Here is a 13,394-nt window from a genome sequence, read left to right on the forward strand (position 1 = left end):
CTGATGAGCCTTCTTGACCAGCTTGGAGCAGTTGGTCGTCCAGGTGAGATCCTCGGAGATGTGGACTCCCAGGAACTTGAAGCTGCTCACACGCTCCACAGCCGTCCCCTTAATGTGGATGGGTGGATGTGGGTCAGCATTCCTCCTGTAGTCCACGATGAGCTCCTTGGTCTTCTCGGTGTTAAGCAGCAGGTTGTTTCTGTCGCACCACTCAGCCAGACGATCCACTTCCTCCCTGTAGGCGGCCTCATCGTTGTCACTGATGAGGCCAATCACCGTGGTGTCATCTGCAAACTTAATGATGGTGTTGGAACCATCAGCAGGTCTGCAGTCGTGGGTGAAGAGGGAGTAGAGGAAAGGGCTCATCACACAGCCTTGTGGTACACCGGTGTTCATTGTGATGGTAGATGAGCAGTGGTTATCCAGCCGGACATGTTGGGGGCGGTTGGTCAGGAAGTCCAGTAACCATTTGCAGATGAGGGAACTGATACCCAGGTCTGTCAGTTTCTTGATGAGTTGTGAGGGGTGGATTGTATTGAATGCTGAACTGAAGTCTATAAACAGCATTCTGGCGTAGGTGTTGTTGTTGTCCAGGTGTGAGAGGACAGAGTGCAGTGCGATGGAGACTGCATCCTCTGTGCTCCTGTTCTGGCGGTATGCGAATTGGTGGGGGTCCAGGGTGGGGGGGAGACAGGATTTGAAGTGTGCTAGGACCAGCTGCTCGTGTGCACAAAACTCTGGAGGGATCTATGCTAACGTAGAACCCAGTCAGGACGTCTGCTACTGCTGTTTGCTCGTTTTTGGGGTTTTTTTTGTTTTTTTTATGGGCGATCGTTTTCAGGCTTCAAGTAGCACCATTATACCAACATTTCACATTCTAGACCTTGTTTTAGGTGTATTTGACCAAAAGTTTGACTGAAAATTCACATGCAAGCTTTTTTTCAAGGCTGTGGTATTTGCCCACAAACAATACCTTTCAGCTAACTAAAACAGAATATTATGCTATCAGCGAGCAACATGGCTAATGCCTTTCACACAGCTTTGTCTCAACTCCAAAGAGCCACAGAAGTAAAAGCTCATAATAATAATTGAAACAATCTTTGAAAAAATGACTTACCAAGCATGGCAAACAACTCAAATATGTAGAGCAAAATGTTCTGAAACGGCTTCCCTTCAGCTTCGATTGGAGCCGTGCTGGGGGCGGAGTCTGTGAATTTACTCTATTGGTGTCATAGCCCCTCTAGGAGTTCAGAGTTAAGAGGTCAAGAGTTAATGTTTCCATTGTAACACCTCCAGATTTGACAGAGAAACACTCATTTTTAACACTCGATTTTAACTACTATCATTTTACACCTCAGGGTTACATTAAAAGAATGTGACTCTGCTTAGAGTAAAATTAACTCTACTTTTGCAAGAAGACTATTAACACCAAAACATTTAACACTTTTGAATTTGCTGTGTGGTTGTCCTAAAAGTCGCTAGAAGTCGCTAAATGACGTCATCGCCTAATTTGCATAATTGGTCATGTTAATCCAATTGTAACCTATGTTGTTGGAGAGAGAAATAACATCGTGGAAGAGACATAAAGTGAGTAAAAACGTCCTAAATGCATTTAGAGTTTATTTAGAACTACAAATTAAATTTCTTTTAGCAATTATTGGTTTTTTAATGTCACAATTCCAACCCTGCTCCTTTACCCGGGCTTGGACTGGTAAAAGTGACCCGAAATAGGCACTCTGGTGGAGTTACTTTGTGTGTGTGTTTATAAGTAGTTTTAAACCTTGTGATGCACAAAACAGCATAAGAGTAAAAGAGTAAAAGAAGAACTGACTGCGTTACAGCACCCGCTACTTGTTGAGAGTAAAAGTGATACGCACTTTCACGTCTTTTTTTAGCGACTTTTTTCAGAAAAAAACAAACAAAAAGTCGCTAAGGAGTCTGAAAACTCGCTAAATATAGCGACAAAGTCGCTAAGTTGGCAACACTGCGTACACCGAGCTGCAGGTGATGCCTTCAGGGCAAGCCCGGAAATTTAACGATCAGACAAGAACTACGATGCATTCAAAGAACCCTGTACTTCTGAATGCTGTAAATCTTACCAGGGTTACATGAGCATCATTTAAAATGCTACAACCTATCTGAGTATTGTTGCTGACCATGCCCATCCTAAGACCTTTTCTCCCTGGTCTACAGTGGTGAAAAGAAACCTGGAGTTGTTTGATTGATTTTTATTCTGAACACTAAAGAAAATGGTGCTCAGTCAATAAGAAAAATGAGATTTAAGTTATCAGCCTGCTGTCAGTCAGCGAAAAGTCAACCTTTCACATGCTTTAGTTTGTTTTGAGCAGCAACCCCTCCCAGGTGGTGATATAACTGTTTTAAGTTTATCCAGAATGCACGTTAAGTTTTGAATTATGAGGAAACCACTCAAACATCCAGAGTAGACCTTGATTTGAGTCCATTTCAAAGTAAATGAAGAGAAAACCAAGCATCAAAACTTCCACAAAATTTTGATTTCTGGTTGACTTCCACTTGCATTATGGCTTCTCTGAACACCTGCCCTTGAGCCAGGCAGCAGCTGCTCCTGCAGGACTTCTTTGAGCCATTAGCATGTTAGCCTGTTGCTTCAGCTGCTATAATTAGCAGCCATGTCCTTCCTGCTAATCTCCCCCTGCAGCCTTAAACAGAGCACAGCTGCTCCAATCACATGGTTGTACTTCGTTACCATGGCAAACTAATTATCTTGTTAATGACAGGCGAGAAAGAAGAAGTGTCGAAAATAGGAAATGTGTATGCATGGGCGCAGATGTGACAACCTCTGTGTGTGTGTGTGTGTGTGTTTGTTTAATATCATTATAGGGACAAACATGCTTTCTGGGAACATGGTGATTAACTCAAACTTAACTTTTAAAGAGTCTACATGGGTGTACTGTGAAAGACCTGGAGACGAACCAGCCACGTCCTCAGAATGAACAAGGATGCCATTAGAGAGGTGGGCAAACAAAGACTAGAAAGACCAAAGCAGACAGAGAAAGACAGCTGAAGATGAGATAAAGCCATTGGGTCATATGTGGGCACCTATTGGGAGGCTGGCTAAGGAAACGCCCAATGAGCAACTGGAGTAATGGGTGAAACCAACCTCTGATTTCATTGGGAACTTGCGTAACAGCCAACTGTAAAGACTGAGAACATGACTCTGGGGAGATGAGTTGAAAAGAGGCTCTGTCTATTAGTGGACGTTTTTGAACTTCATTGTGTGTTTCTTCTGATCGTTTGTGGACATTATGTGCACAGCTGGTTAAAAGGATTGGCTCCATAGCCATTTCCTTTGTATAGCTCACTGGGTATAACTAAGCTTTTGTTAGACTTCAAGCATCCATCAGTCAGTATTAACTTGCCAACTACTCTGTACTGCTACTGTCTGGCAGCTTGTTTCAGATTAGAAAGTTCTTAACAAGAAAACCTGTAACAACCAAAAACCAACACATACTGTTACTTGGTGTAAAGAAATATTTCACACTCAAGACATTTTGTGCCCTTTGTTAAATTACAGCCTAACAAAGACATAGTTTCTGTTTGTGCTGCATATTTCCTCGTTCTGTGGAAACGTGTCTTGTGTGTCCCACACCCAGCAGCAGGTTACAGAGTCTAAATGCATCTTTTCTGGAAGCATTTCGACATCAATAATCTGTGTGGTGTAAAAATCCCCAAAAAAGCCTCCAGCTACCAGAGGGCAGGAACAGCTGTGCTTTCAGTGAACATGCCCAGGATTCTGTGAGTCACGAGGGAGGCAACAATGGGAAAAATGTCCAATCTTTACACCTTGTTGGACACGCCCATTGATTGTTACTGGAAAGTTACAGCTCTGTTCATACCAAGAATGCCTTTAAGGTTTTAAAAACTGAGTCTAAAGTGTTCTTGAGACCCAATATTACAAAAAGAAACAAAGGAATCGCTAAGATTTCGATCACGACTCTTTCATAGGAAAAAATCCAAACAGTGCAGCAACCTATTAATGACTTGCCTGGTGTTGTGGATAGATCATCTCAGACTTTGTCATCACATGATGGTGTTTGTCTCCGCCCACCAAGAACTACCATTACTTTCATTATGAACTTTTTTTTGTTAAACACCTGTCCTGTCAGGCAGTTGTAGCAAGCAGAAGCATGTTCTGAATAGTTTGTTGTGCCAAACACATTTGCTTTCCAAAGAGAAGCATTAAAAACAGTCACCCTCTATTGTCCTTAAGCTAATGTGTTTATATTACTCTAAGCTGTGTTGCTAGCTACCAGATAGCATATCATTATTGAGGTTTTGCAGTCATGTGACTACTTACCACACATCAATAATTTTTTTCCACTATTTTGGACATGAAACCGTGTGGAGTTAAGACTCCAAGAGTCCAGTCTGCAACCATCTGGCAACCACTTATTGCTAGAGAAGAAAATACTTTTGATTGCTTTAGTCCAGTGGTCCCCAACCCCCCGGCCGCGAGAGTTGAGGCTCAGGTGTGAAATGTATGGTTTTCAGGGTTTTTATCGTTAACTCTGTTTTCCTGGGTCTTTTCACGTGTGTTATGAATAAATCTTTTTTTCGGTACCGGTACTAGTTTTATTTTGTTGTATTTATCTGCAACACCTTAAAGGCCAGTCCGTGAAAATATTGTCGGGCATAAACCGGTCCGTGGCGCAAAAAAGGTTGGGGACCGCTGCTTTAGTCGACTAATCTGAAAATACTCAGAAACTATTCACTGAGCAGGAGTGAAACTGGAATTGATAACATTTAAAGTAATGCTGAGGATCACATTTTACTTTGAAAAGTAAATTTTCTTCCATACAAATTACAGATGGCCGCTGCGATCGGCATCCAGTCAAAATCTTAATTGTGCAATAAACCAATACAGCCAAAGGTTCTACTATTTTAGGAACTAAAGAACTTGAAGAAGCATGTTGGTTTCATTTTTTCCCCCAGACAAAACAAACAAACAAACAGCCAGTAAATGGTTAATGTTGATTAGTTATCATAGATCCTCTTGTTTAATGTGAATTTGGAGGTTTGACGGGTTTTTATGGAGGTAATTAAGATATTTTGGTCCAACAGAGTAAAACATGAGAAGTACCGTGCTGGTTTTAGGCAACAATAATGGTCATTTTTGAGCTGTCTGATCATTTGTATACTTGAGAATTCAATTAATTATTAATATCAGGTGCATTTTGGATGAAAACTATTACTTTGTGTGAAGGACCTCCAGTAACTACAGGCTCTAAAAATAATTCTGTTCAGTCTCTACAAGGCCACAGCACAGAGGATCTGATGGCTGATATTATGAAGAAGAGGGGTAAATCTTCTCTTAACTTGCTGCTTCTTGGCATCTGTCCTTCACATGGCTCTCATAAGTAAATTTAAATGTAAATAAAGACTATTTTTTACACCTGTGACACCTTTACATCCTGTGTGTTCTGTATTCTAACACTTTGTGTTGTCGGCGCTAATCTAAACAGCGCTAATAACGCCGAGCTGGTTGCCATGACAGCGTGCCTCACAGTTTCCTGGCTCCTTGTTGCATGTGATGTTACGTCCTCCTCCTTGAAAACTCTGCATTCATTAATACTTTGGAGACTGTGTTGTCATGGCAACCCCCTTCTAATCGCTCAGCTTCCTCCACAGACTCCTGCAAGTCATTAAGTGTCTGATGGATTTCTACCTGAGATGGAAGAAGAGGAGAAACACTCAAACTCCAAGCTGAATTGTTCTCTGTTTCCAGACTGGAATAAAAAGTTTGTATAATTCTAACTAGCTTGAAATGGATTTATTAGGACCATTCATTCTTTAACACAATATGGACTCTTAGGCAGATGTCTTGCGTTGTCCAGCCTTCTAGAAAGACATTCAATCCTCTTCTTTGCACATTTCTGCCTTTTGTACTATTTTCTGTCACGATGATCCCACATTGGTCCAGTAATGTTGAGGTCCAGGTTCTGGGGAGGCCAATCCAAGACTTTTCCTGCATTGGCAACTCAAATTTGATTCTTACGTGCTTTGTTTCTAGTTTCCATTTCTTACCTCATTTTCCTTTATTACTTTCAGCTGTTTTTTGTTACTCCGGAGTTTCCACTCTACAGAGGCACCGGGGTTGTCAGACAAAGTCTCAGTGTGCTTGTGCACCTTGTGGGGTTGTACTACCTTTTAGTTTAACTTCTAAATAACTCTTAGTGTTCTCATGTTTTGTGCCTTTTTTCCATTTTTTGTTTGCAATTTAAAAGTGGGCAGAAAGAGGCACATCTATCCCATTCATTACACTCCGACTCACAAAAAGACAGAAACCTAAAGACGAACAATAAAACTGTTTTATTAATAATAATCCTTTTCTTGCACCACAATAAAATTTAACAAAGGCTCACTAGAAAAGTCAACTTCTGTGTTCTGTACAGTAGATACAGTACGTTGTAAAACTGGCTGCGGCGTGGCACATCAGCGCATTTAACCCCCCCCCCCACCCCAAAAAAACAACTATTATTCAAACACTTTGCACATTATTTACAGATAAGATCCACAATAAAAACCAGCTGGCAAATATCACAGAAATACAGTGCAGCTTCAAGCTATCAGCCGCTAACCTCTGGCTGCAAAGACTCCCGAAGAGAACCTAAATGGCTAATGGGATTGTACATTAACTGGCTAGTGTAGCATTGAGCTAGCAAGATAGCCAGGCTATAGTTGCTGTCCCCTCCAAAATAAAAACAAACAAACAAAAAACCCAACTGGTTGCTACCGGAGGTTATTTAAATCAAACATCATGAGCGTGACTGCAGCCAGTGACAATATTTAGAAAAACAAAAACAAAACAAAGCAATTCATGCTCTTTTGATCTCAATAACAACAGCTGCTTCTCACTCAATCGCCTTTCTGTCCACTTCCCCTTTGCGTTCTTTCATACTTCCTGCCTACCTACCTGCGTGTCTATCTGAGCAGCTAGCTCTGAGCTAGCTTTGTAAAGGAATGCACTTTGGTAGAATCAACCAAATGCCCTGGGTGTTAGTGACAGCGGTTATAATAATAATAATAACTGAGCGATCTGAGGTACGAATATTTAAATTTAAAAAAAAACAACAACAACAAACCTTTAAAACCACATTAATGCTAATGCTAACAGCTTGCACGAGCACCCTCTGTGCAGAGCTCAACGCTAGCAGGTAAAAATGTGCTACTAGCATTTATTTAGCAATAGGCTAGTGTTAGCATCACTGCAAAGAAAACAAACGTCAGTGCAGCAGCTAGCGGCTGGGCGCTAGCAGTCGAACGGCTAGTGTTAGCTTAGCCCTCTTGTCAGCAGGTGTCACTGGTCTGTACCACAGTGACAGATGGCGACAGTGGGCTGATATGTGTCTATACATTGTGCAGCCATGTTATACATCCCCTGCCCACCCCAAAAATCATCTTATCACACACACACACACACACACACCTGTGGATGTCGGTACAGGTTAGCTTAAAGCTACTTTGGCTGGTAAGTTGGCATGTTCTGTAATGCAGCAGATAGCAATAACAGGGAAACCATTCACAGGTGGATACAGGTACTGAAATATGGTGGCACTAATTTAGTATTACTACATCATTTTTTGATTCATTCACAACTCCGGGCCCCATATGGTCTTACCTATGGCAGGAAGTTTGCCATTTATAGTGGGTCAGGACTCAGAGTGACTATACAGAAAGCTATAAATCTGACTTGCTTACAGTCAAAAGTATTAAGAATCAAGAGTAAAACCTCTAAAATGTATCCAGGGCTTGGGATTTGAGCAAAACAGCGGTTTCCTAGATCAAAATGAAAGCCGGACTGATTTTTCACAAGAACACCTCCACAGGGTCAAATGTGGGCGTTTTGGTGTTTGTGTCCACTGTTTGAGCTTTCTGCTGCACTATTGTTTGCTCTGTAAACTGTGCTAAACATGTGTTTGAGTCTCCACTGACCACAAAACCATTGTATCAGATCAGTGAAGACAAGCTGGGGTTTAGAGGTCAAAGGTCACACGGGTTCACAAGGTATCTTTGGGCTTTACTGAAACAAACCAGGAACTGATCAGCATCCAGACTCTAAGCCATTAAATCTCACCATGCTGGTGTGATTGGCACCAAAGGATACTGACAGACTTCCTGGGAGGTTTTGTTGTTCATTTTTGTTATTGATGCTATGACATCACCTCTTTAAGAATGTGTGTGTGTGTGTGTGTGTGTGTGTGTGTGTGTGTGTGTGTGTGTGTGAGAGAGAGAGAGAGAGAGAGAGAGAGAGAGAGAGAGAGAGAGAGAGAGAGAGAGAGAGAGAGAGAGAGAGAGAGAGAGAGAGAGAGAGAGAGAGAGAGAGAGAGAGAGAGAGAGAGAGAGAGAGAGAGAGAGAGAGATGGCAATGAGATACTGAAGGCACACAGTTATGACTCTCTGCACTTCATCTCACTGAATTAAAAAAATAAAATAAAACTCAACCAATCAAGTCCTCAGAAAAAAAAAAAAACCAACATCAGAGAGGATCCCCCCCTTTATCCTCCTCTTCCTCCTCCAGAAGGGGGACAAAGCTTCCCCTGAGATGGGTGGAGCAGGTAGTGTCTGTTTTTTTTTTTTGTTTGTTTTTAAACAAGAGTTCCTTCTGAGCATCATCGTCCACTTCCTGCGTGCTACATTACATCACCAGGCTGATGGTGCACACAGCCAACTGTGGGCCAGCTTTTCTCCTAGTCGTCATCTTCCTAAGTTTTAGAGTGCGTTCAGATACAGCTCTGTGTGTGTGTGTGTGTGTGTGTGTGTGTGTAAAAGTATGCAGGGTTGAGGGAACAAGCTTTAGAAAAAACCCAAACAAACAAAAAGACCCTTTATACTGCGCACGCGCATACACGCACAAGTACATACATCCAGCTCACACACATTCAAGTATACAGTATAAACTGCACGTAATACATAGATTAGATTAATAAATATTAACGTGTCGCAAATAAATAAAAATCATCTCCCGTCCCATTATAAATTTTTCAATAATTAACTCTGATCCGTGTATCAGCAAATGTACTTCTTTTTGGATCTATATAATCAATAATCATTAAATTAATCTGTAATTTTACTGCGTCATTCAGGGCCAGATGCAGTGGCTCACTATGCTTAGGTCCCATTGGTATTCACCTTTAATCGCTCACTGACTGCCACAAGTTTAAAAAAAAAAGAAAAAAAAAAGAAAAGGCTGAACTTTAGATGTTATTGCTCGATCCATTCTGACGTAGATGCTCCTTAACTATTCTTTGTTACTTTTTTAAAAGGGTATTCACTACATATCATGCTCCAAATGGCTCTAAAGGCTGTGGTTTAAAACAACCTCGCCATACTTTGAGAAAAACCAAATGGAGGAGCTTAGTAAACCTATGGTACTTTGAAAATCAAAGTTGCTTACACTCATTTTGTTGCACATGAGGATTTGTGTACAAGTTAATTTTAGATAAACTTTTTTTTCTGGGCTCAGGTGATACGTCTACCGCGTAACGGTCAACAATCATCTTTTATTTTCTCTATACAATGACAAATTATTATTAAATACTATTTAAAATGGCTATTTAAGAAAATTCTTCACTGTCCCCTTTGGTTTACAACATTAAATGTATTTTTTTTTAATCCATGCTCTTTGCTGTGAGGTTTATAATGTTACTATTAAACCAGCTCCTCTCCCTCAAACCCCATTTCGTGCCCTCAGTGCTCAGTTTTGATTCATTACAAAAGGAAAAAACTGGTACTTGTTTACTTCAAACATTCTTCTTTTCAGGCATTATTTTATCCCCATCAAAAAACAAAGTGTAGATATTAAAAATCTTTTTCATTCTGTCTGTGCTTCGTAAGGCTGGGCAGTGAAGAGCTAACGAGCTATGGCTAAAAACCGGCTAAGGCTAGCCGCCAGACTGCCAAAAAAGGCAAACGTGGAGCCAGCTATAGCTAGCTGACAGATTTAAAATTTGTTAAGCTAACTGCTAGCCAGTCAAAAGGTAAATAGCTAGCAAAGGGACAGCTAAGAAACACGTAGCTGTCCAACAACAAACAGTGCCAGCTAGCAGTTAGCCAGCTGACAGGCACTATGCTAGCACGGTAAAAAAAAGGCTAGCTACACTGTAAAACAAAAGCTAACTAACAAAGTTAGCTACCTAGCAGGGAGTGGGTTCTGCTGGGCTTTTAACAAACACCACCAATCTACCCCTAACTAAAACCCAACAAACTTTTTTTTCCACTCTGACATAAAACAAAGACTAGAAAGCTAATCACTGCACAACTATACCTTTAGAATTAAAAGGATATATCAAACTTAACTGTCAGTTAACCTCATAAACCTCCTTCATAAGGCCCTACACTGTGTTTGGATATAACCTTGTAAGACTGAAGCTGTTAAATTGATTAATCAAACCAGCTAAAAAGATTCTGTACTAAAAATGCTTTAAAAACAGCCTTGTTCCCCCGTCAGCACCATGTTGTTGATGTGTTTGTGAGTTTGGAGCTACAGAGCGGTATAGTGAGTTCTGATTGTCTGAGTGGCGCTGCAGTCGGGTCCAAACAATGTGCGGTTACTTCGTGTCTCACTGCTCAAAATGTAAAACTGAGGATTTGAGGCATTCCTGAACGCAAGCAAGTTCATCTAACTGGGTTTTGTGCGGCGGAGTAGCCAATCCGCACATTTCCATGCCGTGTTTATTCTGAATGCACCCCAACAACGCTGAAAAACCAAACGTTTGTCAAACTGGACGAAACCATTTTATTCGGCTGGTTTGCCATCCTCCCTGCAGCGAGTGGGGTGCATTCACTCTCAGCTGACCAGTTTGGGCAGCACTGTCCTCGGCTGGATGTTTCCGTTGGCGTCCGTGATAGCTGCTAAGTTAGTCCTGGTTTTTGAGGAGGATGACGTGGTGGTGAGCTTTGAGATGGAGGTGATGGCGCCATCAGTAGTGGTCGTGCCACGTTTGGACGATGAGGTCTTTTCTCCAGCCGTGGTTCCTGACGGAGGCTTTGGAAGCCGCCTCCTCAGCCACGGGTGCCGAAGCGCATGACTGGGCGTGATCCTGAGTGCCGGGTCCCACTCTAGACACTGTTTGAGGAAGTCGATGAAGTGCACGTCATCGCAGCCCTTCAGCGCCGTGCTCCAGTCCTTACTGCCCGGGGGGCCGCGCATTTTTCCCCGCCGCGAGCGCCCGCTGTTCAGCACTGTGGTGCCATCGGGTAGCGTGGTCACGGTGCAGTACCGTGGGTAGCCTTTTGATGACACAAAGTTTTTCGCTCTCTTGGAGCCGTCAAGGAGCTTCTGAGTGGGCATTCCCAGGAGTTCGATGATGCAGGCAAGCTGGTCAGCTTCATCTTCGCCCGGCAGCAGGGGGTAACCAGTGAGCAGTTCGGCAAGGATACAGCCCAGAGACCACATGTCGATGGGCATCCCATACCTGGAGCCTGGAAGAGAAGAAAGAGGGTCACCATCAAATCCAGCCTGTGTCATTATTGGCTAGTCGGTCAAACAAAAAGTAAAGCAGTCACATTCAGGAAGTCCAAAGACCGTTTCCTGCGATGAACTGCTTTCAAGAGTTTCCTGAAACATCAGAATGCAAGTAATAATAACTATATCTATTATTAAATTGCAAAGATAACTTGATGCACATTAATTTTAAAGGGAAACGTTCGTTGTTGGTTTTTTTTGTTTTTTTAAGTCGCTGGTTGGTTCTCATTTAAAGTCAGAATAACAAGCTTTTATTCTGTACATTATCTTAAAAGTGAAAAAAAAAAAACCCTCTGCTGTCAGAGCTCAAAAGCGATGACTAGTTTGGTTAAAAACCTTTTTTAAAAAATTAAATACGTAATTTTATATATATTTTATTACTATTTATTTAAAATGTTTAAATCAGTTTCCCTAAATTCAGTCTTCTTCTATATTTTTAATATTATTTTTTATTTAATGGCTTTTATTCCTTTATTGAGTAACTTATAACGTGCCAGTTTATTTTGTCTTCCATATGCGAAAGGAAACGCTGCTCTCAGTGTTTTTCTTACCCAGAATAACCTCCGGTGCTCTGTAGAACCTGGACTGGATGTAGGTGTAAACCCTCTGATGTTCATAACAGCTGGAACCAAAGTCTATGACCTGAGGAGAGAAAGAGAAGCAGTTTGAAAGGGTCTGTGAAGTGAAGAAAGGGGATTTTCCTCTGATTTGTTTACAGCAGCTGACCTTGATGCCGCTGCGTCCCTGCTGCTTCAGTAAAATGTTCTCGGGCTTGAGATCGCAGTGGATGATGCGATTCTTGTGCAGTGCATCCAGACACTGTAGGATGGAGTGGGCAAACTTCCTGACCAGCGGGAGGCTGAAGCCCTGAAACTTGTTCTTCTTGATGAGCTCGTACAGGTTCATGCTGAGGAGCTCGAAGGTCATGCAGATGTGGTTTCGGAAGGTGAAGTTCTCCAGCATGTGAATGACGTTCATGCTCGAATCCTTGTCCTGCTTCTTCAGGTGCTCCAGGATGCGGATCTCCTCCGCTGCCTGCCGGTGGAAGCGCTTCTCGTTGCGGACCATTTTCAGAGCCACATGTGTCTGAGTCTTGTGGTCAAAGGCCTTCACCACCTGCAGGAGGAAAAGGAAGAGCATGACGCCGTCATTAATCTTAGATTAGATATTCTTGATGTCAAAAAACAAAAAAACAAACAAAAAAAAAACCCCAAAAAAAACCCCAAAAAAACCCCACCAACTAAAGTCTCGGAATAGAGGAGTATGCAAAGATATTTTTAATATTCATAGTTTTCCTGGTTCTATTCTACAACTGTTATTTCTCTATTAAAAAATTCATATTAAAATTAAACATGAAGACTCATAACCTGATAACTAAAAGCTCCTTTTGTTGTGGCATTCCTTTATAAAGCAAACAAAGCTCAGCTGCTAAGCTGTGTAATAACCATGTCTACTGTCTTTGCTACAAACTACAACATCTGGAATCTTCTGCAGGCATTAAGGTTAAAAATTATTACCACAAAGACGCTAAAACTTGTCATCACTCTTAAAAAGTCAGGAACTAAACATAACCGCAAACAAAATTTAATAAAAAGTCAACAAAAATAATCTTAAAGAAAAAAAAAAAGAAAAAAAAATTCAGAGACTAAAAACAGGAAATTAGGGGGGGGGTCAGCAGTCATACCTGTCCAAAGCTGCCCTTGCCGATGACCTTCAAGACCTCATAGCGATATGCGATGTGGTCATGTGGTACATGGATGTAAGACCCCTGATCATCGTCATAGCCCCCGTTGTTGGCTCCACCGAGGACCCCCTGCCTCTTCTTGGCATTCTGGCCAACAAAATACACTGAGGAGGAAGCAGATGATTGATCAGTTATTGGTGGTTCTCT

General features: G+C 41.7%; 1 protein-coding gene across 1 annotated transcript in view; it reads right to left on the reverse strand.

The window, feature by feature from the left end:
• Positions 1-6,333: 6,333 nt before the first annotated feature.
• Positions 6,334-13,394, reverse strand: part of dyrk2 (dual-specificity tyrosine-(Y)-phosphorylation regulated kinase 2) — a 28,782-nt gene continuing 21,721 nt past the window's right edge. The window contains 4 exon segments of the mRNA XM_082510318.1: positions 6,334-11,460; positions 12,055-12,145; positions 12,230-12,619; positions 13,188-13,351. Of these exon segments, the coding sequence (XP_082366444.1) occupies positions 10,826-11,460; positions 12,055-12,145; positions 12,230-12,619; positions 13,188-13,351 (1,280 nt within the window). The 3' untranslated portion in view covers positions 6,334-10,825.

The sequence above is a fragment of the Aulonocara stuartgranti genome, assembly GCF_965226115.1.
Source record: "Aulonocara stuartgranti genome assembly, chromosome: 17".
In the NCBI taxonomy this organism is placed as follows: domain Eukaryota; kingdom Metazoa; phylum Chordata; class Actinopteri; order Cichliformes; family Cichlidae; genus Aulonocara; species Aulonocara stuartgranti.